This window comes from Calliphora vicina, chromosome 5, assembly GCF_958450345.1.
Source record: "Calliphora vicina chromosome 5, idCalVici1.1, whole genome shotgun sequence".
Taxonomy (NCBI): Eukaryota; Metazoa; Arthropoda; class Insecta; order Diptera; family Calliphoridae; genus Calliphora; species Calliphora vicina.
In genome coordinates this window covers 17,382,449-17,407,658 of record NC_088784.1, presented here as the reverse complement: position 1 = coordinate 17,407,658, position 25,210 = coordinate 17,382,449, and the positions used below count along the sequence as shown (strand labels likewise).

The 25,210-nt window shown below is 34.2% G+C and overlaps 7 protein-coding genes across 7 annotated transcripts; 3 read left to right on the top strand and 4 right to left on the bottom strand.

Moving 5' to 3' along the window:
* Positions 1 to 6: 6 nt before the first annotated feature.
* pea (ATP-dependent RNA helicase pea) lies at positions 7 to 4,166 on the bottom strand. The gene is made up of 2 exons (XM_065514196.1): positions 1,211 to 4,166; positions 7 to 1,145 (listed from the first exon to the last, which is right to left on the bottom strand). The coding sequence occupies exons 1-2, from the start codon at positions 4,085 to 4,087 to the stop codon at positions 123 to 125; spliced, it is 3,900 nt and encodes a 1,299-aa protein (XP_065370268.1). The 5' UTR covers positions 4,088 to 4,166; the 3' UTR covers positions 7 to 122.
* Positions 4,167 to 4,873: 707 nt separating this feature from the next.
* On the bottom strand, positions 4,874 to 5,812 carry Ntmt (N-terminal methyltransferase). Its single transcript, XM_065513976.1, has one exon. The coding sequence runs from the start codon at positions 5,716 to 5,718 to the stop codon at positions 4,969 to 4,971; it is 750 nt and encodes a 249-aa protein (XP_065370048.1). The 5' UTR covers positions 5,719 to 5,812; the 3' UTR covers positions 4,874 to 4,968.
* Positions 5,813 to 6,203: 391 nt separating this feature from the next.
* On the top strand, positions 6,204 to 7,849 carry eIF3m (eukaryotic translation initiation factor 3 subunit m). Its single transcript, XM_065513975.1, has 3 exons — positions 6,204 to 6,363; positions 6,523 to 6,702; positions 6,765 to 7,849. Exons 1-3 carry the CDS (start codon positions 6,319 to 6,321, stop codon positions 7,701 to 7,703), a joined length of 1,164 nt encoding a protein of 387 aa, XP_065370047.1. The 5' UTR covers positions 6,204 to 6,318; the 3' UTR covers positions 7,704 to 7,849.
* A 114-nt stretch (positions 7,850 to 7,963) lies between these two features.
* Positions 7,964 to 9,473, bottom strand: O-fut1 (O-fucosyltransferase 1). The gene is made up of 2 exons (XM_065513974.1): positions 9,318 to 9,473; positions 7,964 to 9,262 (listed from the first exon to the last, which is right to left on the bottom strand). The coding sequence occupies exons 1-2, from the start codon at positions 9,421 to 9,423 to the stop codon at positions 8,178 to 8,180; spliced, it is 1,191 nt and encodes a 396-aa protein (XP_065370046.1). The 5' UTR covers positions 9,424 to 9,473; the 3' UTR covers positions 7,964 to 8,177.
* A 3,930-nt stretch (positions 9,474 to 13,403) lies between these two features.
* Positions 13,404 to 16,211, top strand: CysRS (cysteine--tRNA ligase, cytoplasmic). Its single transcript, XM_065510702.1, has 6 exons — positions 13,404 to 13,689; positions 13,748 to 14,237; positions 14,378 to 15,064; positions 15,125 to 15,269; positions 15,332 to 15,924; positions 15,997 to 16,211. Exons 1-6 carry the CDS (start codon positions 13,511 to 13,513, stop codon positions 16,120 to 16,122), a joined length of 2,220 nt encoding a protein of 739 aa, XP_065366774.1. The 5' UTR covers positions 13,404 to 13,510; the 3' UTR covers positions 16,123 to 16,211.
* Positions 16,190 to 17,254, bottom strand: Nup37 (nuclear pore complex protein Nup37). Its single transcript, XM_065510703.1, has 2 exons — positions 17,101 to 17,254; positions 16,190 to 17,035 (listed from the first exon to the last, which is right to left on the bottom strand). Exons 1-2 carry the CDS (start codon positions 17,242 to 17,244, stop codon positions 16,214 to 16,216), a joined length of 966 nt encoding a protein of 321 aa, XP_065366775.1. The 5' UTR covers positions 17,245 to 17,254; the 3' UTR covers positions 16,190 to 16,213.
* Positions 17,255 to 18,056: 802 nt separating this feature from the next.
* Positions 18,057 to 22,894, top strand: LOC135961768 (periodic tryptophan protein 2 homolog). The gene is made up of 10 exons (XM_065513354.1): positions 18,057 to 18,177; positions 18,239 to 18,351; positions 18,508 to 19,800; positions 19,865 to 20,204; positions 21,294 to 21,439; positions 21,538 to 21,685; positions 21,759 to 21,993; positions 22,067 to 22,228; positions 22,293 to 22,509; positions 22,598 to 22,894. The coding sequence occupies exons 1-10, from the start codon at positions 18,160 to 18,162 to the stop codon at positions 22,824 to 22,826; spliced, it is 2,901 nt and encodes a 966-aa protein (XP_065369426.1). The 5' UTR covers positions 18,057 to 18,159; the 3' UTR covers positions 22,827 to 22,894.
* Positions 22,895 to 25,210: the final 2,316 nt, after the last annotated feature.

Genomic DNA, 25,210 nt, shown 5'->3' with positions numbered 1-25,210 from the left:
GCCACATTTGATATCATTTTAAATGTTTATTTAAGAGCATTTTTATGAAATAAAAAATAATCTTTTTAAAAACTAAAAATATATATATTTATATAGTTAATATATTTATCCATAAATTCAACTTAATTTCTTCTACGTCGTACTCTTGATATACGCCAGGCATTAGGCTCTTCATATTTATTATACAACGGCTCCAAGCGTTGATTCTTTTTGAATTTACTCAATTTCGTAGGATCCGAGAATCTAAAGAAGGAGGGTGCAAACTCTACCAACCACTTGGGATCACAGGTGGTTACCTCACGCATGTACTCTTTTGTTGTCTGTACCAGTTCATGATAAATAACCCATTCAGGTTGACGATTAAAGAGGGCACTTGAAGGATGTATATAGACCACTTGTGAGTCCACTAGAGTACGATAACCCTCCTGGGGATCTTTTTTGGCAGCATTCCGAAAGAAGCCCGAACAAATAGCTTTTTGTATGCGCACTGAATTCTTACCGGCCGATACCACGTCCAGTTTGTGTCTGTCCATAATGCCCAACAATTGTTTGCGCACATCTTGAGAACGTTTAAGGGTTCTAATTTGCACAAAGTTCTCGTAACACCAGGCATTAGAGAATTTATTGTTTTTCCAACTGTTATAGACTGCCAAGAGTGTCAAGTGATCACCTTCGATTTGATTGAATTTGGCTTTTTTCTGATCGGCCAGAGCCTGTTTATCCTTGGGTCGATAGAAAACATTTTGAACACTCAGCATGGAGACAACAGTTAGAATTTCATCCGAACATTGCAAAGCCACCGACATAATTAACATTTTTGAGAGATTAGGCTCCAGCGGGAATTCAGCCATTCTGCGTCCCAGTCGAGTAAGTAAACCTTCATCATCTAAGGCCGACAAGGAATGCAATTGTTCTAAAGCCATTACCAAAGATTCTACCGGAGGGGCATCCATGAAATCGAAATGCAATAAATCATTAATACCCATAGTTTTCAACTGCAAAACAGTGGTGGCCAGATTGGTACGTTGTATTTCTGGCACCGGAGTGGGCAACATTTCATCGCGATAGGCTCTTTCGGTGTACAGGCGATATGTTTTGCCAGGTCCAGTACGTCCTGCGCGTCCAGCACGTTGTTTAGCGGCAGCCTAAAATAATTTAAAAAAAACTATTTAAGCAACAATTTAAGAATATATAGAAATCTCTGACTTACCTGTGAAATAGGCGTTACCACCAAAGAGTCCATGCCCGTTTTAGAGTTGTACACTTTTTGCTTCACAAATCCTGGATCTACGACATAGAATATACCATCTATTGTCAGCGAAGTTTCTGCAATATTTGTAGCTATAACAACTTTGCGACTGCCTGGTGGTGCGGGATCAAAAATTCTCGTTTGCATTTCCGAGGGTAGAGCAGAATAGACGGGCAGTATAATTAATTCGGGCACATCGGGACCCAAACTTTTCATGCGTTCATATAAAATTTCACAAGCAGTATCGATTTCCTCCTGACCCGTCAAGAACAGCAAGATATCACCGGGTGGCTCTCTCAAATGTATCTGCATAACAGTTATTAACGAAGCATCTAGATAATCAGTTTCCGGCTCTTTAGTATACAACACTTCAACGGGAAATGTGCGACCGGGTATGGTGAAAATGGGTGCCTCAAAGAAATATTGCGAAAATTTTACAGCATCCAACGTGGCCGATGTGACAATAAGTTTCAATTCGGGTCGTTTTTGTACGGCAGTTTTTAGCAGACCAAATAATACATCTGTGTGTATGGTACGTTCATGGGCCTCATCCAACATAATGACTGAATAGCCCTTTAATTCGGCCTCTATGAGGCATTCTCGCAACAACATACCATCTGTCATGTATTTTATGGACGTCTCTGGGCTGGTACAATCTTCAAAACGTATAGTGTAGCCAACTTCTTGACCTAAGCGACAACCAAACTCTTCGGCCACTCTCTTGGCTACAGACATAGCAGCCACACGCCTAGGTTGGGTACAGCCAATCTTTCCCCGAGCAGTAAAACCACATTCTGCTAAGTATTGTGTAATTTGCGTAGTTTTTCCCGAACCCGTTTCACCAATAACAATCAAAATTTGATTGTCTGTCACGGCTTTGATCAGATCATCTCTCAGCTTATAAATGGGCAGAGACTGACGTTGTTCGACCAGAGACATGTCGGTTTTCTTGCCAAACGATGATTTTTTACCACCAATGACATGTTTCTTCCATTCTGGCACCTCCATGGGAGCTGAGCCCATGCCCCTGACATTAGCCGCTAAAGTACGGCTGGAATCTTCATCTGGCAAAGGGTCAATCCAATTTTTACTAAGTCCCGTGGGTACAGCATCCATATCCTGTTCTCGTTGTAACATTTTCAGCTCCCTGCGCTCTTTTGAAAGAGCCGATTGCATCATAGCAGCTTGGGCCAATGAGCCATCGGGATTTTTAACTATACGCACCGGAGACAAATCATGTAAAGCTCTGCCATGGCCAGCCAAGAAAGGTGGCTCTTCTTCCACAATTTCAATTTCGATATCCTCCTCATCGTCTTCATCCTTGGCTAGTTGACCAGATTCTTCATCGAAATCGGGCATTTCACTGCGGTCTAACACACCCGAACTTATCATTTGCTTAATTTCCCAACGCTCAGGACTGGAAATGCGCGTGACACGTTTACGAGAATCATCTTCGTCATTATCACCGCCGCCCTGTAGATTCAACAGAGATGTACCGCCTCCAAATGGACGATCAGGATTACGATCCATTAGTTCACTGTCTGGTGGAGGAGCATGACTAAGAGGATTCAAGTCCTGGCCTGTATCCTGATCGACTTCTTTCATTGATAGTGAGACCTTTTGGCCCGCAACTGACATAACTTTAACTTTGACATTCGAATTTCTATTCACCACCTCGGTGACATCGGTAACACGACCTTCAGAACGCAGCTGAGATATGTGGACTAAGCCCTCCCAACGCTTGCGTAAACCAAAAATTTGCACAAAACAACCAAAGGGTACAATATTTGCTACTTTTCCAGAGTATATCTTGCCCGGCTCAGGATCATCTGCCATGGCCGCTGGGGGAGGCATTTTCTCACGCATTTTAGTTTCATTGGAACGGGATCTTCGTTTGCGGCTAGAACGATCCCTTGACCTGGATCTAGAACGTCTTCTAGAACTATCTTTCGATCTAGAGTTTGAGCGCCTTGAACGCTCTTTGGATCTGGAACGTTTTCGGCGTTCACATTGTCGTTCTCTAGAACGGCTTTTAGAACGTCTGTGTCTTCTGGATATCTCACGGGATCGAGAACGTCGGTGTCTCTCACGAGATCGAGATCTTGAACGTCTATCACGATCTTTGTCTCTATAGCGATCTTTGCCACTACTGCGTACTGTGTCTTTATCTCTATGACGTTCACGACTTTTTTCTCGTTTTCGTTCTACCCTATCGCATCTGTGCCGATCACGTGATTTTGATCGGGAACGAGATCTTCTTTCCATTTTCCTTTTTAAATCCTTGTCACTCTTAGTTGTTTTTGGCTCACTACCAGGTGCCAAGGCTTCAAGTTCTAACATGGCCGCATCCACGTCCTCCAACGCTTCCTCATGTATTTTTTCTTTTACATCCTTTTTCTCCTTTTCCTCTTTTTCCTCTGGCTCATAATCAATTTCCTCCTCCTCAGATGCTGAATTCGTACAGTGAGCATCAACTTTACTGAATTTATCATTTGCCAATGCCAAACCTGGAAACATCATGGCCAAATGTTCTGTTTTACTGGACAATTTGTTTAATGACGCTCCACCTGCATCATCGTCAAAGGATTTTGAGTCTTTTCCACCCGTCGAAGGTTTCATTAATTTAATAATACGCTGAAGATTGGAAATTAATGAGTCGGGAAATTCAGCTCCATTTTCTACAAGAGCCTTGCGAAACTCCTCAAATGTGGGATTTTTCGCTTCCAATTCTACAATAAATTCGGCCAAATCTTTGTCATTGATACCCAAGTGATTGTCCAGTTCAGTGCACAACTTGGACACCAAGGATAAATGCTCCAATTTTTGTAATTCATCCATGTTTGTGATTAATTTTATTTAATTTTCACTAATAAAGCATTTTTTAATTTTTTTTTTTTATAAAAATAGTATTTTTCACACAACGTTTACCGAAATAATAACAACAAAGAAGAAACAACAAAAAAATGCTTTCTCTACACCTACAGCTGACTGTCAATAATGAGAGAGAAAGTGTTGCCAGACTAAGAAAAGGGGAAAATTGTTAGAGTTTCCGATTTATGTGTATTTATTTATGATTTTAACCAGGGACAGCAAATAATGATTATTTTTGAAATTTCAAACAAAAAATTCAGATACAGGGAACAGCTGGAAATGAGAATTGTTTTACATCTATGTTATTCTCATATGATGTTCCATCGGAACACGTAATGATTTTTATTTCTTATTTTTAGTTAAAAAACTTAATTCAGAAAATAATCATTATATTTGAAGTTTTGTTAAAAATTTTAACTTAAAATCATAGAGGATTGTTTTCAATCATGTGTATTTATCTAATTAATAAATATTTAAAAACCATCTGATCAAGATGAATTATGTCTACAATGTACAGGAGATGCTACAGGTCACCTAAGAAATGCACCATCTTCTAAAGGGGTTATTTATATCAAAAAACAAATGCTCAGCAAGTAAACAAAAGTGTCACTTTTTGCAGACTATTATGTTTTATAGTTTTTATTTATTTTTAGTTTTGTAATGCATTATGAAAACCACAAACTATAATAAATATATCTGTAGTTATTACATATCTACTATGCATCTTAATAAAATTAAACATTTACATACGAGTTGTCTTTATTTTATAAAACTAAAATTTATTTAATTCGTAATACATTACAAGTTCGTACTACATCATATTATTACTAACTAAAGGCATCATCTCATTATTGCGATGTTGCTGGCCGGCATGCTATCATATAGACAGGGAATAATCCTTTGGGAAAACTTTTTTGTTGAGTCATTTTCACTATGCGAAAACCAGCCTGTTTCAGTATCCTTTCATAGTCTTTGAGTGGACGTGTAACCGAAGAATCCTCATCATCTTTTACCACTTCTTTTGTTTTGGTCACATTTTCTTTAAGTACAAAGGTACCTCCAGCACTCAATCCATCATGAATGCGTCTAAAAAAGGCCAACAAGTCTTGATCGGTTAGATGACCCAAAACCCATTGAGACCATACCAAATCATATTTTTGGGCAGCTGGAACAAATTGTTGCAATCCCATGTTGTAAATTTCGCCAAGACGATTTGGATAGCCTAGTGTTGAGCCTGAGTCTGTGCTACAATAATCCTTAGCTTTTTCGGCAAACGTGGGATCCTGTTCAACCATATCCACTTTGTTAAATAAAGGCATCAAAAGATTTTTGGTGACACGACCAATGCCAGCACCACAGTCTAGAGCATATTTTTTATTAGCATCTTTAAGCTTTAGTTCGCGCAAAAATGCGTTTGATCCTTGCACATCGATGGCACTTATGTAGCCAAGACCGCCCAGCATGCCATTTACAGTGGCAGGTATCTCCGACCAATATTGCTGGGCTTTGGTGTAGAATTCCTTTTGTGGCTTTTGAGTTTCTCCATGTTCTGGTGATACCTGAGTATTTGCTACTTCATTTGAAGTTATTTCCTGCATATCGACCGTCTTAAAATAATTTTAAAATATAATTGATGAAAAAATAATGGTGATGTTTACTTTGCCATTTTAATTTAGAATAATTTGCAGTTGTCAAAATGCTGTCAGTGTTGGTTAACAAAAAATACACTACACAAAAAGCATGTTTACTGTCTTCTTCTTATTAAATTTTACACACAAATATAAAAGGTAACTTACTACAGTTATCGATGATTTTATTAAAAAATATTTTTTCGCTGGTTTATGATAAAAATACTTATCTTTTTCAGAATATATATACTTTATGGGGTCGATAATTAAAAACGTAATGACAATTATATATATAACCCTTATCACTCATGGTGAAGGGTATAAAAACAATATTCGACAATTCATCAGACATATTTTATACAAATTATTATCGATAAAAAAATTATTTTGCTTGCAAATGCGTCATCTCTATATTAAACAAAAAACACTCACCCAAAATGGTTAACACGAATTGTCAATTATTTGACAACCCTTTCTATTGTTGAGTTTTCAAAGAAGCGACGTGTGTTGGGCGAATCATAGAAAATAATTTATTTAAACGCATAAATAATAACAAATTAATTGAAAAACATGAATTCTCCACCAGTTTTTATAGATCTATCCATGGATGAGCAGGTAAAGTATCCTCCAGACCAGTAGAACTAATAAAATTGCAAGTTAAAATTGTGCTGGCGAAAAAAGTTGAGGTTATGTTGTTTGCCCAAATGGCAAATAAACAATTTGCAAAATTTATTTGAATATTATGTTAATAATTTTGTTAAATTTATTTTCCAGGTCCAAGAATTGAGGAAATATTTCAAGAACTTGGGTGCTGAAATCTCATCGGAAAAGTCCAGCAAAGGTGTAGAAGATGATTTACACAAAATCATTGGTGTATGTGATGTTTGCTTTAAGGATGGTGAGCCCCAACAGATCGATTGCATACTCAACAGTATTGTATCCATAATGATTACGGTAGTTTTTTGAGTGTTTGTAAACAATTAAATTGAAACTAATTTATTGCGTTATTTTTACAGATTCCTTTGGATCGTGGTGAAAACATTATTTTGGCTTATTGCGAGAAAATGACTAAAGCCACTAATGTACCCTTGACAAAAGTGTGTTTGCAGTCATTGTGGCGTTTGTTTAATAATTTAGATACTTCCTCACCATTGCGTTATCATGTTTACTACCATTTGGTGCAAGTGGCCAAGCAATGTGATCAAGTTTTGGAAGTATTCACCGGAGTTGATCAATTGAAATCACAATTTGCCAACTGCCCACCCTCGGCCGAACAAATGCAAAAACTATACCGTTTGTTGCACGATGTCACCAAGGATACCAATCTTGACCTCTCCGCCAAGGTAATGATTGAACTTTTGGGTACCTATACCGCTGATAATGCCTGTGTGGCCCGCGAAGATGCCATGAAGTGTATTGTTACCGCCTTGGCCGATCCCAACACATTCCTTTTAGATCCCTTGTTGGCTTTGAAACCAGTACGCTTCTTGGAGGGTGATTTAATCCATGATTTATTGTCCATTTTCGTGTCCGACAAACTTCCTTCATACATCCAATTCTATGAAGACCACAAGGAATTCGTGAACTCACAAGGTCTAAACCATGAACAGAACATGAAGAAAATGCGCTTGTTAACCTTCATGCAATTGGCCGAGAGTAATCCCGAAATGAGTTTTGAGACTTTGACCAAAGAATTGCAAATCTCCGAAGATGAAGTGGAGGCTTTTGTTATTGAGGTTTTGAAAACTAAATTGGTACGTGCTCGTCTTGATCAAGCCAACCGCAAGGTACACATCTCTTCCACTATGCATCGTACATTTGGTGCTCCTCAATGGGAACAATTGCGTGATTTGTTGCATGCCTGGAAGGATAACTTAAGTTCAGTGCGTGAAGGTCTTACTCAAGTGTCAACAGTTCAATTGGATTTGGCTCGCAGTCAAAAATTGGTGCATTAAAATGAAATGGGAACGCCGTGGAAAGGGTTTCATAAGAATTTTAACATAACACAAACAAAACAAGTTTTTTATTTGTCATCAATTAAATTTAATATAAAATAAATAAAAAGATTTCTTTAAAATGATTTATTTAAAGAAAACATAAATTATAGAGATTTTTTTAATACTTCACAATTTCAATATAAATGGCAAATTTCAGTATATTTTGACCTACAAAAACATACAAACATTGCTAGTTAAATAAAAGCGTTTCAAAATAATTTCAATTGCAAAATACCTATAGTATTTTATACTTTATTTTAATACTTGTTCTTTTTTATAATTTATTTAAAAAATTAGTGGTTTCTTTAAAACTAATAGCTACTTCTATAACTTAGTTGGTATACAAACATTTGTATATCCACTAAATGCTAATGGAGATTCAATACCATACGCTGCTTATATAAAGTCGTCGGGAAATGTAAATAAATCCATTTAAAGTTCTTCATGTACTTTAGCATGTTGTCGTTCCTTTTCATTGGGATAGGCCCAAAAGTAGGAAGGAAATCCATTAACATCTCGATCTCTTTTAACAAACGCCGAATAGGACGATATGCAGTTGCCTATAAAATGATTTGATTGTCCCAATATAGCTAAATCCAAATGAGGACTATCTTCGCTTAAACGATACACGGTAATATTCATGCGCTGCAAGGCACTATTTAGTTCTGGCAACATATGATTGTTATCGGAGGCCACAAATACCGAACGCACTTCATTCTTGGGTTGGTCTTGTTTAACATTTTTTATCAGTCTTTTTAGCTGACGCACTATCAGCTCTTTAGATGGCATACACAATTCTGGATATAAATTGCCCTTTTCATTGTTATAGCCCAAACACTGGGGAGAGGCAAACAATTGCTGGCTGTCCTTAACATGTTCACAGGCTCTCACCCAGTCAATGCCATTACGCAGGTGTATGCCTATAAATGCCCCCTTGGGTAAAGTGTTTTTAATGAAAGCTGCTGCCAAAGTGCGATATTTATGATTCCATTTTAAATACGCTTGCAGCTGGCGATTTTCATTTTGCACGGGATAACTGGCAGGGGCACCGGTAAAAGCCAATACTGGCCATTCAGCAGCTGTATAACGTTCCCTCCATCTTTCGGGCATGACACTGTGATGCACATCGAAATGTAAAGGACCATAGAATTCTGATGAGCTGAAATCTATATTGAAAGTATCCCAAAATGGACCAAAAGGATTGCCCTCTTTTGCATGACAACCCACCAGCGCGTTATCTTTTGTGTGTATACTCTTACGTTCCATATAACAAAATGATATACGTTTATCTTCGGGCCATATTTTGTTAGCCAAATTTTTCATAAAATCTTCCATCAATATAACACGGTGGTAGTTCTTTAAGGGATCCACCGAAAAGTAGGTGTTAAAGGGCACCTGTATAGAACGCATTTCACCCCTACGATACTCTACCCAGGGTGGCAGTATCAGGGTGCGATTTAAGGCCTTGGAAAAAGCCAAAGCTCCCAGAAAGTGGTCCGCCTGGTTACCAAAACGTCCTTTAAAATAAATTAATATTATTTCAAATTTGATTTCAGGAATTATTAAACTTACCCATGCAGGGACAATAGGCTAAATAACCATTTTCGTCTGGCAGTAACTCAGTGCTGGCCGTATTTGCTATGATGCTAATAACTAGAATCACTAAATACTTGAGCATTTTGTTGGCTTCATTCAGAATTTTCACTTTTTTTTTTAATAAAATCTAATAATTTTTAGTAGTAGCTTTTTATCTGTATTAAATAGCTTTTATTATACTAAAATAATTAGTTTATTTTATTTGTTTTTATAATTATTCGAAAAAGTAAAAGATTTCTTTTATAATTCTTGTTAAAAACAAAGGATTTCGTTACAACAAAAAATCCTTTTAAGCCGCTTGCTAGACGAAGCAAAGATGAAAGCAGAATTGATAGTTTTGTAAACAAAAATAATGACAAGTCTTTCCACAAAGATGCCAGACCAAAAAAATTTAGTTGAGTCTGGAAGTTTTTTTGCAGGAGTTTATTCGATTTTACTCAAAAGTACTAAAAATATGGATAACTGTTATTTGCGGTCCACGTTTTTAATGGTATAAATTTATGCTATTGAAAATATAACACTTTAGGTATGCAGCTGCACTGCGGAATATTAAGAACTGATACTATTGTGTTACCGAAGAAGTAAACAGCAAGTCTCTCAATCGACCTGTTTCCATATTGAACCACCCAGATTATCTGATGAATGAATATATTTGTTTGAAGATTCATATCCGACGACCTTGTATTGGCCAAGATAGGACATTGACAGAATAAGTGAGATACTGTCCTTACTCAATATGTTACATGTTTAGCTTTTCAAAAAAATTATTTTTAAATGAGAAATAATTTATTCAAGATAGCCAAAAGTCTGTGTAGTTATTATTATTCAAGCTGTGGCAAATCAAGACATCCCGATTGGCTAATTTAGTAAAATGTATCCAATTTATGAAATTGGATATGTTTTGAAAAGAATTCTCTACTATCCCAAAAACGTAGTGTAAAATCTCTTTTCCCCAGTTTATTTTGTTAATTTGTTTTGCTGTCTTCTTAACATCAACATGTTTTGACTTTTCCTCCTCCGCTCTGTGTGTCATTAACGAGACCGACAACCAGAGAACGAAGCCGATACGTAATTAACGCCGGCGGCGGCTAACTTCAAAATTATACGGCGGCGGCTAATAGTCGACTAAAGTCGAACAATTTTCGGCGGCGGCGGCTAATAAAAAAAAATTCAGCGGCGGCTGAAAGTCGACTAAGCCGGTAACGGACAATAACAAAATTTAAATTACCGAATTTTTCATAAAATGTATTTTTTTTATTAAATTTAAAAAAAAAAAATAAAAAAGTTAATAAAATAAAAAATTTAATTCAATATTTCAATTAATATCGGTTAATGCAACTCAATTTGATAAGAAGGGTTCTACTATCGTCCTGTTGTCATGTACGAACAACTGCTTCTTTATTGTTGCTGGATGCAGACGGCTTCTTTTGGCATTTATGCAATTTCCAGCTATGGAAAAAGCTTGTTCTGAGGATGCGGAAGTCGCTGGTATACCAAAGCAATAATTCGCTAATTTAGCTACGTTTGGATAAATCTGAAATGAAATGTATGAATATTAAGTTTAATATGTAGAAACTTCCTCTCACATCTTTGTGTTGCTGCCACCAGTCGAGAGATTCTGTTTCCAAAGCGTCTTTCTCTAAATATTTTTTGACTTCCTCTTCCAAACTATTGGTTAAATTTGAAGTACTTCCTAGAGCTTCGAGCATTTTTTGGCGACCACTTGATATTTTCTGTTAACAAATTATATATATGTATATATGTGAATACCACAAATGTTAAAAAATTTACCTGTTTCTTATTTGTTGGTTCTGCTGCTGGTTCTACTGGACAATAATTGGTCATTTTCGTCAGTTATCAACTTTTTTATTTCTTCTGAAATTAATTCCTCCTTTTTGACGCAATTGGCAACATTTTCAAGTAGCACATAGGAATTATCCACATTTGGAGGAATTTTTGTAATATATTTATTTATAACAGTCCAATTTTTTTGCGATGGGTCCATTAGTGCCGCAACAACGTGGAGTTTTAAAATTTTAAATCTATTACCGAACTTTTCTTTAGCAAAGTTGCAGAGCTCTATTGTAATTTCAAAGCTAGATTCATTTTCAGTTTTTTCCAAAGAATTCATTATATTTTCATAAAAAAAAATGCAGGACGATACTGTTGGGTAATTTTGACCTTGGAGATATTGCGTTGAATCCTCAAAAATTTTTAGAAATTGTCCGAATTCTTTTATTATTTTTTTTTCCATTTCTGGAATTAGAAGAGGATCCTGTTTTGCTTTTAATAGAGCTATATTAATAATATTAATATTTTTGACAAAACTCTCTATCATTTTTAATAATGAATTCCATCGTGTCGGAACGGAATTTTTTAATGATCCATGTTTGGAGCTTAAATGGCCTTCAAAAATTTCATTAAAGTCATCGTCACCATTTGGAAATTGTTCATTGTCATCTAAACCCTGCAAAATATTTTCGGCATCCAAAATAATGTTCGCTAAATTAGCCTGTTCTTCCAAATTCTGAAGCCGAAGTAATTCTTCAGAGCTGTACATAAGGCTCCGGTAAATTTGTTTGAGTTTTGAAATAATTTTATTTATATGAGAAAACCTCTCATAGCGAAGCAAGTCGTGGCTTAAAAAACGGTGCAATATGTGGGCTGTGCAACCAAAGCGCTTGATATTTTTTAATTTTAAAGCCGCCACGATATTGCTTCCTCCATCTGTTACCGCACATATATCTTTTTGCTGCAGATTAAATTCCACTAAAGCATCATAAATTTTTTCTGATACTGCAAATGCAGTATGTGGTCTTTGAAAAATTTCTGTTTTTAAGGTAACTACTTTAATCTCAAACTCTTCACAATAATGTATTTTAATATTTATGTAAGAGAGATGTTTATAATTGTCAGACCACATATCTGTTACTAATGTAACGTTTTTAGGACATTTTTGCAAATGTGTCTTTACATGATCAAAATATACATTATAAACATCATTTAGAGCTGTACCTGCCACTGTCCTATCTGATGGTAATGTGGTCTTTGGATTCAGGAACTTAACAAATTTTTGAAAACCAGGTCTATCAACAATACTAAACGGTTGAAGATCCCAACAACACATTTCTGCAATCCGGCGGCCATTTTGGTATTTGGAATTGTTGGTTGAAGTGGCTTCCAGGGCACTTTGTGTAATTAATGAGCTTTTCTTTTGTGTAATGGATTTCACATTTATATTGTGAACCATTCGAAGATGGCTCATGTAATTTGTGGTTGATGTTGACTTTGAAAATCTTAAATATACAATGGTTAGCCGTATGTCAAAAAAAAAGGAGAAATTACTTACCCTTTTAAGGTGCCATCTGCATCTAAACATTTTTTACAAAATTTGTATTTGTTTAAAATAATTCTGTCTTTAATGTACAAATTTCCAAAATGCTTCCAGCATTCAGAAATTCCAGTTTCATTCACTTGAACTCTCACTATTTTTTTTAAATCGTCTTTTTTTTTAAATAAATCTTCATAATATTTTATATCCGCTGAAGGCAAAATATACCTGTTATAATTTTCAGACTCAGACTCTTCTGAATCTGAATCAATATTTGAAGCACTATTTTGGCTTATAGGAAAAAAACTTGTTATATTCGATTGAGACATTTCGACACATTAAAATTCTTGTAAGAATAAAATATAACGGGAACATTTTGTAGACGCTAACTTTTTCTAAGATGCCACATAGAGGAATTCACAATTTTTAAGCTGCCTTATTTTTAAAATATTTAAATGCAACCTGTCGTACATACAGTCATAGATAAAACCATAGATTTGCATACCTAAATAGTTTTTTATAAATATAAATTATATTTCATTTTATTATTTAATTAAAAAATACGTATTATTTTTATACAAATGTAAAATAAATTAGCTTAGCTGATGCAAATCAGCTTAGCTGGTTAGCCGACTTTAGCCGCCTACTTCGGCGGCGGCTTAGTGTTGCAATATACGTCGGCGGCGGCTAATAGCCGACTTTTAGCCGATCGACTTCGTTCTCTGCCGACAACCACATTCCGTGCAGTAGTTGTTGCAACGTGGAAATTTAGCAATAATTCCAGCATTTTAAATCATTCAATTGTTTATCTTAAAAGAGTTAAAATTTCCCGATAAAAATGGCCAAACGTCAGCAACCTGCGTGGCAAGTACCAGCTGCAGCCGATAAATCAAAATTACGTTTATTTAACAGTTTGACCCGACAAAAGGAAGAATTTGTGCCGCTGGATGGTAACAATGTAACCTGGTATAGTTGTGGACCCACGGTATATGATGCCTCGCACATGGGTCACGCTAGGTAAGATCATACTTTCATACAAAGGAAAGATTTATTTTAAAATTTACATTTCTTTTAGATCTTATATATCTTTCGATATTTTGAGACGTGTATTGTCGGACTATTTCGGTTACAATATTTTGTATGTGATGAATATCACCGATATAGATGATAAAATCATTAAACGTGCCCGTCAAAATTACTTGTTCGATCGTTATGCCGAAAAGTCAAAGGTTTCACCTTTGCCCGAACTTTTGCAAGATCAAGCTGCAGTTTTGGCTCAATTCCAGGATACTTGCGCAAAAAATACCGACCCCGATAAGAAAACTATGTTGGATAAACTATTTGTGCGCATGAATGATGCTGTGGAGTTGCTAACGAAGGCGGTGGCTGGTGGTAATGCCGATGCTATTGCGAAAGCCCGTGATGTGTATTTGCAGGAGGCTAAAGATCCCATTTCAAATTGGTTGGATACGAAAGAGGGTGCCTCGGTGAATGATAATGCTATATTTGAGTCATTGCCTCGCTATTGGGAGGATCAATTTCACAATGATATGAAATCGTTAAATGTAAGTGAAAGGCAAATAAGTAGTAGATAAAAGTGAGGCCAAACACCACCTTTTACTTCTCTTGTTTAACTTGCACCTCTCGGAACTTGTTAAATTTCCACAGATTTATATAATTTATCATTTATATATTTCTTATTCAGATCCTACCACCAGATGTTTTGACCCGCGTATCTGAATATGTGCCCCAAATTGTTACATTTATCCAGCGTATCATCGACAATGGTTTGGCATATGCCGCCAATGGTTCCGTCTACTTTGACGTCAATGGTTTCGACCGGAAAGACAAACATTTCTATGCCAAACTGGTGCCTGAAGCCTATGGTGACACTAAGTCTTTGCAGGAGGGCGAAGGTGACTTGTCAGTGGGTGAGGAACGTTTAACGGAAAAACGTTCACCCAATGATTTTGCCCTATGGAAGGCCAGTAAAGCTGGTGAACCCTTTTGGGACAGTCCCTGGGGCAAAGGTCGTCCCGGCTGGCACATTGAATGCTCAGCCATGGCTTCGGATGTTTTCGGTCCTACATTCGATATACATACAGGCGGTGTAGATCTTAAATTTCCCCATCACGACAATGAATTGGCCCAATCGGAGGCAGCTTTTGGCGAGGCCGAATGGGTTAAATATTTCTTGCACACCGGCCACTTGACAATTGCGGGCTGCAAAATGTCCAAATCGTTGAAGAACTTTGTAACCATACAACAGGCTTTGCAAAAGCATACACCCTGTCAATTACGTTTGGCATTTTTGCTACATTCCTGGAAGGATACTCTAGACTATTCGGAGAATACCATGGAAATGGCCATACAATATGAGAAATTCTTAAATGTATGTTGGGATTTGTAGAGGATTTTAAATATTTTGTTTAAAACTTATAAAAATTTTCAGGAATTCTTCTTAAATGTGAAAGATTTAACACGTCATGTCACCTCTGAAGAACCCAGAAGACAATTTGATGCTTGGACTCAGGTTGAGGCCGACTTACAAAGAAAATACAATGCAATTCAAACTGCCGTACACAATGCCTTATGTGGTAAGTAGCCGGAAGGGGAAACCAATGAATTCTTTTCATTATTAACATGTGTTTACTTGCAGATAATGTTGATACTCGTAGTGCTTTAGATTGCATCAGAGATTTAGTATCAGCAGCCAATATTTATATACGCGATAACAGAGGTCGTTTAAATAGTCTGCTGTTGCGTAAAATAGCCGCTTACATCACAGATTTACTGCACATATTTGGTGCTATTGTTGGTCCCAGTGGTGGCATTGGTTTCCCTGTCGGCTCAGCTTCTGGTGAGGGTAATATCGATCTTGAGTCTACGGTTTTGCCCTATGTGGAGGCTGCTGCCGTTTTTAGAAACCAAGTGCGCGAACTGGCCAAAACTTTGAAAGCTAATGAAATTTTAAATTTGTGTGATCAACTGAGAGATGATATCTTACCTCAGTTGGGTGTACGTTTAGAAGATAAGGAGGGTGGTAATTTTGCAGTTAAACTGGTGGATCGTGAGACGTTGCTGAAAGAACGCGAGAGTAAAAAGGCTGCTGAAGCTGAACGTTTGGCGGAGAAGGAGCGTAAAAAGCAAGCAGCTGCTGAAGCAGCAGCCGCCAAAGATGCACAACGTAAAATCAATCCCAAGGAAATGTTTTTGCAAGAAACCGACAAGTATTCGCAATTTGATGAAAATGTAAGTTAAAACTCAATTTCATTTAAAAATGTTTCAATTGTTAAACTTATTTATGTTAATATTTTATTTTAGGGCCTACCCACCCACGACAAAGAAGGCAAGGAAGTTAGCAAAGGTCAACTGAAGAAATTACAAAAATTGCAAACCCAACAAGAACAGCGTTACAAGGAATACTTAGCCTCAGTAAATGGAGCTTAATTTTCAACACAGATTCAAAAATTAACTATACTCTTCACTCATTTCCCAATAAAAATCCAAAAAAAAATATAATAAATTCTTTTACTGTATTCTATTTAAATTGTACTTTCCAAAAACATAACTTACGATCGTAGGCTGCCGCTACATAGGGCAGACGATGATGCCAACACAAACCGGCGTATAATTTCAAAGGAGCCTCCACCAAAGGCACCGATGTTTTGGTGGAAAATACTTTTAAAGTTATATCGGGTCGACCCACACTGGCCACCACATATTCCGAAGTGGGAGACATGCGTACACAACGACCACCATCTTCATGGATTTGTCTAACATCGGATGGTGAACAGGGGCGTCGTGACAAATCCCATGTAATAATTTCGCCTGCGGCCAAAGCTGTTATAAAATGGCAATTATTCAAGGACCAGTCGGCCGACATTAAGGGAGATTTTGGCGTCTCTAACGAAACTATGGCCTGTTGGGATTTTACATTGTACATGTGCACCACACCCTTCTTTTCGGCCACCAGTACTTTGTGTGGCTCTTCGGGATGCCATTTCACCGACATACCAGCCGATGACAAACAAAATGTTATAACATTTTCATAATGAGACTCTAGACTCCAGATTTTGCAGCTATGATCATCGCTAACGGAAGCTAAAAACTCACCTTCATGATCCCAGGCAATATCATTCACATAGTTGGTGTGGGCTTTTAAATTTTGTACTGTATCGGCATTTTGCATATCCGTACGATAGACGCGTAATAAAAAATCAGCTCCGGCTGCACAAAATGTCACTGTTTTGGGTATGGCCACTAAAGAGGTTTCAGGAGCAAAGCATATGGCATGACAGCGACTTTCGTGGTAAATATCTTTTAAACGTTCCCATTCAAATTGTTCGCTTTCGGATTCTTCCTACAAAAACAAATATTTCAATAGTATAGAAAATAAACAAACATTAACAATCAACACAAACTTACTGGAAATCTCAACAAGCCCAAGATGAGTTTTTTTTCGGCCGCTATACAAATGAGGTTAGAGGCGAAATCTGTTTGGCAAATATCAAAACAATTGATTTGCTCAGTGAAATTAAGCATTTGGCTGGGTGGTGTAGTAGTTCTCATTGTTTTATTTAATAATTAATTAGTTTTTGCTTTTAAATTATATTAATCTACTTAATTTTATTGATTGCAAAGAATAAAAATTGTGACAAACAAAAATTTTAAACCGGCTATTTGTTAGGGATGGCAAATAATTCTAAACAAATGAAATTATCGATAAATTTACGATTGTTGTATCATCACAAAGCTATCAATTTAAATGTCCGGCGACAAGCCACACAACGATTGTAAAGTTTAGAATATTACTTGTAGATTATACAGTAATCGTTTTTATACTCAACATTTCTTTATTTACTACTAAAATCAAGAACAAATCAATTTTCCTGTAACGATGCAATAATACAAATTTGGGTGACGAGTGAAATTCTGATCTCCACGCGCAATTTTTATATCTTAACATAAGTATTAACGGTGGCTAAATAATGGATCTTTATTTTTACCTTTTTGTTTTAATCTTCAAGGGATGAATAACATGAAATCTTGTAATTTATTTTTGCAATTTCTGGTTTTTTTAACTACTTTAAATTTTTTCAAAAATAGTATAAAACAAATTGAGAGCTCAGGCACAAAGTTTAAATAAATTGTCATAAAAATATCCAAACTAATGTTACGTGTTGTAGAAATAAAATTGTCCATATAAAAATACCATAATATCGCTGTGCTGTTGTTCTACCGAAGTTGTTACTTGTGCTTAGCTATAAAAAATTGCTAGGTGGAGACATAGGGTTAACTTAAAAATTCCCCTTGCATATAAAAATGACTTGGTAACCTAGTCGTATTAGCAAGTATATTGGCAACTCTATATTCTAACTGCACGTGTATTTTTACTTTGTTTACATTTTTTTCAGACAAGTGCGCGTTTTTTATTTATTTGCTCTTTAGAAATTAAAAAAAATATAATAAAATAATTGTTTTAAAATGAAATTTTCTTATAAAGTAAGTAATTGAAATGTTGTTTTCCTATTTATTCAATCAAATCTTAAAAAAATCTTTTTAGTTTTCCAATTTATTGGGTAGCATATATCGCAATGGCAATTTGCTGTTTACGCCAGATGGAAATTCCATAATAAGTCCAGTGGGCAATCGTTTGACTTTGTTCGATCTAAAAAAGTAAGTTTATTATATTTTATGATACAAATGTTGGCATATTTTCCAGTTTTTATTATTTTTACTAGCTTTTTGAAATTTTCAATGCAAAAAATGAACAAAATAGTAAAACTATAAGGTCAACGAACAGACAGATTATTAAACCCAATTTCATTTTAGCAATAAAGCTTGTACCTTGTCCTTGGAGTCACGCTATAATTACCAGAGTTTAGCCTTGTCGCCCGATGGCAGTTTACTATTGGCTGTTAATGATCATGGCCAGGCTCAACTTATAAGCATGGTGTCGTGCACCGTTATACACCAGCATAAATTCCAACATGTCGTACAGTGTGTGGCCTTTAGTCCCAATGGTGCCCATTTTGCGGTGGCTATGCAAAATTTGGTATTTATTTTTAAGGCTCCTGGTGAAATAACTGGCGAATATAATCCTTTTGTTTTGGAGCGCCATTATTTGGGTGGCTTTGATGATGTTACCTGTTTAGATTGGTCTTCCGATTCGCGTTTCTTGATTATAGGCTGTCGCGATAATTCCTCCAAAGTTATTGCCATAAATTATATGAAAAACTTCCGTACTTATATATTGGGAGGTCACACTGATTCTATGGTAGCTTGTTTCTTTGAAAACAACAGTATGCATGCCAACACCATCAGTCGTAATGGTCAGTTGTGTTTGTGGGAATGTAGTCTGGAACCCTCCCAAATAGGAACACACAACAAAAACAATAAAACCGAACAGTTGTCTTTGCAAAGTAAAAGAAATAAAAAGGCTAGCACGGAATCGGCTGAAGAGTCCGAAGATGATGTAGAAAATACGGTGGAAAAACGTACTGCCAACACTACTACCGAAGAAAGCATTGCCGAACAAATGGTGGATGAGAATGAGGTAAAAGATGAAGATGTCAAGCGAGCTCATCCATTTTTCTATAAGAAATTGGCGCGTCATTATCTGGCCGATGAGCCACGTAAAGAAAAACGTGATGCTGTGCTGACTACGGCCCATTATAATCGTCAAACTAAAGTGTTGGTGGTGGGTTTCAGCACCGGCTCATTTTATTTATACGAATTGCCCGAGGTAAACATGATTCATTCTTTGAGCATTTCGGACTATGCCATTTCCTCGGCCTTGTTTAATATTACCGGCGATTGGGTGGCCTTGGCTTCTAAGGAAATGGGACAGTTAATGGTTTGGGAATGGCAATCGGAACAGTATATAATGAAACAACAGGGTCATAGCAGTGAAATGTCTTGTGTCTCCTATTCGCCAGATGGCCAGTATATAGCTACGGGTGGCGAAGATTCTAAAGTTAAATTGTGGAATACCCAAAGTGGTTTTTGTTTCGTGACCTTCTCAGAGCACACAAGTGGCGTGACGGGTGTGCAATTCAGTCGCAGTAAAAAGTTTTTAGTAAGTTGTTCATTAGATGGCACTGTCAGAGCTTTTGATATAATACGGTGAGTTTTTTTTTTTTTAGATATTTTTGTTAAAAATTTTATATTAATTTGGGTTTTTATATAGCTATCGTAACTTCCGTACCTTTACCTCACCCACACCCGTGCAATTTTCTTGTGTGGCCATGGATTTCTCCGATGAATTGGTGGTGGCTGGCGGTTTAGATGTGTTTGAATTGTATTTATGGTCTGTTAAGTTGGGTACTCTATTGGAGGTAATCAGCGGCCATGAAGGACCTGTATCATCGATAGCTTTCGCTCCGGTGGCTTCTTCCTCAACTTTGGTTTCGGGCTCTTGGGATAAAACCATTAAAATCTGGAATTGTTTGGAAAACAAATCCGAACATGAAACCATCGATTTACTATCGGATGTTACCTGTGTGGCGTTTAGTCCAAATGGTGAAAATGTAAGTTGATTATTTTTTTACATTTTTATATACAAATCCATGTCCATCCGTAAAATTTTTAATTTTAAAATAGTAGTGTTTACTACTATTTTTAAGGTAAGCAAAAAGTGAAATTTTACTTTTTTTTTTTTGCAAAAATTCATTGTAAACTGTTGCTAATCTGTTTTTTCAAGAAAAATTAAAAAAATGTTTAAGTTTAAAAAAGTAGTATTTCTACTACTATTTTCAAAAATGTCCTAATTATAAAATTTTACATTATTACGAATAAGTTTTATAATTTTCTGCAAAAAAATTTATAATTTTAAAACAGTAGTATTTTTACTACTATTTTTAAAGTAAGCAAAAAGTGAAATTTGATTTTTTTTGCCAAAATTCGTTGTTAAACTGTTGCTAATCAGTTTTTTCAAGAAAAATTAAAAGAATGTTTTATTTTAAAAAAGTAGTATTTCTACTACTATTTTCAAAAATGTCATAATTAAAAAATTTTACATTATTACCAATAAGTTTTATAATTTACTGCAAAAAATATGTGAAATTAAAATAGTAGTATTTTTACTACTATTTTTAAAGTAAGCAAAAAGTGAAATTTGATTTTTTTTTTGCCAAAATTCGTTGTTAAACTGTTGCTAATCCGTTTTTTCAAGAAAAATTAAAAGAATGTTTAATTTTAAAAAAGTAGTATTTCTACTACTATTTTCAAAAAAGTTCCAAATTATGAAATTTTACATTATTACACAAAGGTTTTATCATTTCCTGCAAAAAAATTCAAATTTTTTAAAATAGTATTTTTACTACTTTTTTAAAGTAAGCAAAATGTGAAATTTTACTTTTTTATTTATAAATTCCTTATGAAAATGTCATTTGGTGTTAATTTCCATAAAAAAATTTAAAATTTAAAAAAGTAGTATTTCTACTACTATTTTTAAAAATGTCCTAATTACAATATTTTAAGTTTTTTCACATCATTATCATGATATTCTGCCAAAAAAAATGTTTCAGCAAAAAAATCTCAAAATTTTTTTAAATTTTTTATCTAAAAAATAACACTTTTACTTATGTTATAATATTTCTGTTTTTTTGTTTTTCTAGGTGGCTATAGCCATTTTAAACGGCAATATTGTGGTATTTGATGTAAAAACAGCTGCACAAATTAGTACTATTGAGGGGCGTAATGATTTGGACAGTGGTCGGCTGGATACGGATGTTGTAACAGCCGATAAGAATAAACAGGGCAAGTAAGTAAATTGTTATTTGAATTTTACATTATTTCTATTTATTCCAAATTTCATGATCACTTCAAACTTAACTTTCTTGTTATCCCTTTCCTTTCTAGATATTTCTCCTCTTTAGAATACTCAGCCGATGGCGAATGTATATTGGCTGGTGGCAAATCTCGTGTCATTTGTATTTATCATGTTAAGGAGGCCGTGCTATTGAAAAAATTCCAAATTACACAAAATTTCAGTTTTGATGGCATGAATGTAAGTATAACTTTAATACTCCTTTAACAGATTTCCAAATTTCCTTAATTTACCGAATATTTTATTTGAAAAGGAATTTATAAATCGCCGCAATTTAACGGAATTTGGTAATATGGCTTTAGTGGAGCAAAGAGAAGAGCTGGAGGGCGGCAATGTGGCCATACGTTTGCCGGGTGTGCAAAAAGGTGATATGGCGGCACGCAATTTCAAGCCAGAAGTTAAAGTATTCAGTGTGAAATTTTCACCCACGGGACAAGCATTTGCAGCAGCCTGTACAGAGGGTTTATGCATATACAGCTTGGATAAGGGTAAGCAGATTAAAGAAATCAAACAGCAAGGATATTATTTTATATAATTTATTTAATTTTTCTTCTAAATAAGGCGTGGTTTTTGATCCTTTCGATTTGTCCTTGGAGGTAACACCCAAAGCCATTAAAGAGTCTTTAAAAGCTAAAAACTATTCCAAAGCCTTAATAATGGCCTTGAAATTAAATGAAAATAATCTTTTAAATTTGGCCTTGGAAGCGACCCCCCAACAAGACAGTATGTATTGTGTTTTATAATCCTATATAAATAGAATTGCATTATAATTGTTTTTTAATTACAGTTAATCTTATATGTTCTACACTGCCGAATAAATTTGCTCATCGTTTGTTGCAAATATTATCGAAACTTTTGCAGACCTCACCCCATGTTGAATTCTATTTGAAATGGTGTTGTTGTTTATTATTTAGTCATGGCAATAAAGATGGCGTTTTCCAACACACTTCACTTTTAGCTTTACATGAATCTATTTCAAGGAAATATGAAAGTCTTAATAGAATGTAAGTATGATTAGCAGTTACAAATACCTCTGGATGTAAATTTTCCTTTGCACTTTATAATTTTTTAATACTAATTCCCTTTTTCTAGCTGTGATTTCAATAAATTCACCATACGTTCTCTCTTGAAAACGGCTCAGACTAGAAATTTACAAAATGCCTCCCAGAATGCTGAACTTTTGCAATCCACAAAGGATAGTAATCTAGATGATGAAGATGAGGATATGTTGCTTATTAAGACAGAATCGAAACAAACAGACGAGTTTGTGGAAGAAAGTGAGGAAGAAGATAGTAGTGAAGAGGAAGAGGACAGTGACTAAAACTCCGTTGTGTAATTTTAAGTAAAAAAAAAATGTAATAAAATTTGATGAAAAACCTGATTTTTAAACTTAACATGAATTTCGTGATTTAAAAATGAGAGCTGATGATCTAAAAGGTAAATAAAGTACATAGTTAAAGGTTAAACTATTAAAAAAGAATACAAAAAACTGTACTCCTTACTATAATGTTAATATTTATTAATTTATTATTTAAAATTTCCCCTTTTTTCTAGTTTTTTTTACTTTATAAATCAATTTATTTCTATAAATGGCCTTAAAACAAATTCTAAAATGCTTTATATTATGTCTTCAATCAAGTTCGCAATATCGATTAAATTAAGTCTACAATCAAGTTCCCAAAATGCTTTCAATATAATCTGCAATCAAGTTCCCAAAATGCTTTAAATATAGGCTGCAATCAAGTTCTAAAATGTTTTATGTTAAATATTCAATCAAGTTCCCAAATTCTTTAAATTACATCTTCAATCAAGATCCCAAATGCTTAACATAAATTGGCGTCAAAATTTGAAGTGATAAAAAAAAAATTTGGTGAAATTTGCAAGATTTTAAAGGTAAAATATATTTGTTTTTCAATATTGTTGTAGAATTTAGAGAAATATTTTTTGATGAAACACAAAATTTTAGGTTAAAAAAGATTTTTAGGTAAAAACAATATTTCAGATAAAAAAACAATATTTTTTAATGAAAAAATCGTTTATTTGCGATTTAACGTTTTTCGGCGAAAAACTGGTTATTTTGTTTTTTTGAAAAAAAAAAATTTTTTTTTTGGCATACGAAAGATTTTAGGTGAAAAACTGCATAATTTGTCGTGAATTTGAATAATATTTTTAAATTAATATAATATAATTAAATTTTACGGATATTTTTTTATAATTTTCATGAAAAAATTAAAATTTTAAAAAGTAGTATTTCTACTACTATTTTCGAAAATTTCCTAATCGTGAAATTTTACATTATTAAACCCTAAGTTTTATAATTTTCTTGAAAAAAAATCAAATTTGAAAATAGTAGTATTTTTTGTTATTTGTTCTAGAATTTAGAGAAATATTTTTAGGTAAAAAATTGATTTTCATGTTAGAAACGAATTTTTGTGAATTTTTTTTTGAAAAATCTGATCCCAACAAAATATTTTATGGTGAAAAACTGCATAATTTATATTTTTCGTGAATTTTAATAATATTTTTTAACAAAATTTGCCAACAACTGTTTTAGGTATAATTTTTTATAATTTTCATGAGAAAATTAAAATTTTAAAAAGTAGTATTTCTACTACTATTTTAAAAAATTTTCTTATTATGAAATTTTACATTATTACACCATCAAATTTATAATTTTCTTAAACAAAATTCAAATTTGAAAATAGTATTATTTTTACTACTATTTTTAAAGTTGATGTAAATTTAAAAGATATTTGTTTTTACTCTCTATTGTAGAATTTAGAGGAATATTTTTTGGTTTAAAATTAATTTTCATGTTAAAAACGATTTTTAATTTAAAAACATTATTTTTTTTGTCAAAAACTGTTCATTTTGAGTTTTTTTTTTTTTTTGTGAAAAGGACGAATTTGTAAATTGGTCTTTATACAAAAAATACTGAAATTTGTTTGAAAGTGTCAAATGGATCTCGGGAGTATCATGGTACTTATCAATATGAAATAGTATCAAAAAAAATTATGATCGTATCAACTTTGCAATCCATGCTTTCATAATTTTCTGCAAACAAAATAAAATTTTAAAATAGTAGTATTTTACTACCTTTTTTATAGTAAGCAAAAAGGCAAATTTTTATTTTTGTAAATAAATTCGTTGTTAAAATTTCGTGTATTATAAATTTTCATGAAAAAATTAAAATTTTAAGAAAGTAAAATTTCTACTACTTTTATCAAAATTGTTGTGGTTGGTTGGTTGTTAAAATTTAGCTTATTATTTTTTATGGACAACATCAAATTTTAAAAAAAGTCGTATTTCTACTACTTTTTTCAAAAATAAAATAGTAATATACATTTCACTACTTTTTTTTAAAGTAAGCACAAGACAATTTCATTGTTAAAATTTCGCTTATTATTAATTTTTAGTATTTCTACTACTTTTTTCAAAAATGATCTTGTTGATTTATGGATGTTAAAATTTCGCTTATTATTAATTTTCATGACAAAATTCAAATTTTAAAAAAGTAGTATTTCTACTACGTTTTTTAAAAAGGTACTAATTTAAAAAGAAGAGACAAGAAGAGAAGAGAGAAAACTAGCTGAACCGACAGACGTTGTCCTGTCCAAGCTAAAAAATGCTTGTGTTCGTTTCTTTTCTGACACAAAATGTTGCGTATATATTTTGTTCCATTTATTAAATGTTACCCATATCCTC

What these genes read in the sequence shown, in the direction of transcription:
- pea (XM_065514196.1), bottom strand. Translation starts at nt 4,087, where the DNA reads ATGGATGAATTACAAAAATTGGAGCATTTATCCTTGGTGTCCAAGTTG. An exon ending in TGGTAACGCCTATTTCACAG is followed by an intron (nt 1,146 to 1,210) that starts GTAAGTCAGAGA and finishes AAATTATTTTAG; the next exon opens with GCTGCCGCTAAACAACGTGC.
- Ntmt (XM_065513976.1), bottom strand. Translation starts at nt 5,718, where the DNA reads ATGCAGGAAATAACTTCAAATGAAGTAGCAAATACTCAGGTATCACCA.
- eIF3m (XM_065513975.1), top strand. Translation starts at nt 6,319, where the DNA reads ATGAATTCTCCACCAGTTTTTATAGATCTATCCATGGATGAGCAG. An exon ending in ATCTATCCATGGATGAGCAG is followed by an intron (nt 6,364 to 6,522) that starts GTAAAGTATCCT and finishes TTTATTTTCCAG; the next exon opens with GTCCAAGAATTGAGGAAATA. An exon ending in TTGTATCCATAATGATTACG is followed by an intron (nt 6,703 to 6,764) that starts GTAGTTTTTTGA and finishes TTATTTTTACAG; the next exon opens with ATTCCTTTGGATCGTGGTGA.
- O-fut1 (XM_065513974.1), bottom strand. Translation starts at nt 9,423, where the DNA reads ATGCTCAAGTATTTAGTGATTCTAGTTATTAGCATCATAGCAAATACG. An exon ending in AGCCTATTGTCCCTGCATGG is followed by an intron (nt 9,263 to 9,317) that starts GTAAGTTTAATA and finishes TTTATTTTAAAG; the next exon opens with GACGTTTTGGTAACCAGGCG.
- CysRS (XM_065510702.1), top strand. Translation starts at nt 13,511, where the DNA reads ATGGCCAAACGTCAGCAACCTGCGTGGCAAGTACCAGCTGCAGCCGAT. An exon ending in ATGATATGAAATCGTTAAAT is followed by an intron (nt 14,238 to 14,377) that starts GTAAGTGAAAGG and finishes TTTCTTATTCAG; the next exon opens with ATCCTACCACCAGATGTTTT. An exon ending in CGTACACAATGCCTTATGTG is followed by an intron (nt 15,270 to 15,331) that starts GTAAGTAGCCGG and finishes GTTTACTTGCAG; the next exon opens with ATAATGTTGATACTCGTAGT.
- Nup37 (XM_065510703.1), bottom strand. Translation starts at nt 17,244, where the DNA reads ATGAGAACTACTACACCACCCAGCCAAATGCTTAATTTCACTGAGCAA. An exon ending in TGGGCTTGTTGAGATTTCCA is followed by an intron (nt 17,036 to 17,100) that starts GTAAGTTTGTGT and finishes TTGTTTTTGTAG; the next exon opens with GAAGAATCCGAAAGCGAACA.
- LOC135961768 (XM_065513354.1), top strand. An exon ending in ACTTTGTTCGATCTAAAAAA is followed by an intron (nt 18,352 to 18,507) that starts GTAAGTTTATTA and finishes ATTTCATTTTAG; the next exon opens with CAATAAAGCTTGTACCTTGT. An exon ending in CATATACAGCTTGGATAAGG is followed by an intron (nt 21,994 to 22,066) that starts GTAAGCAGATTA and finishes CTTCTAAATAAG; the next exon opens with GCGTGGTTTTTGATCCTTTC.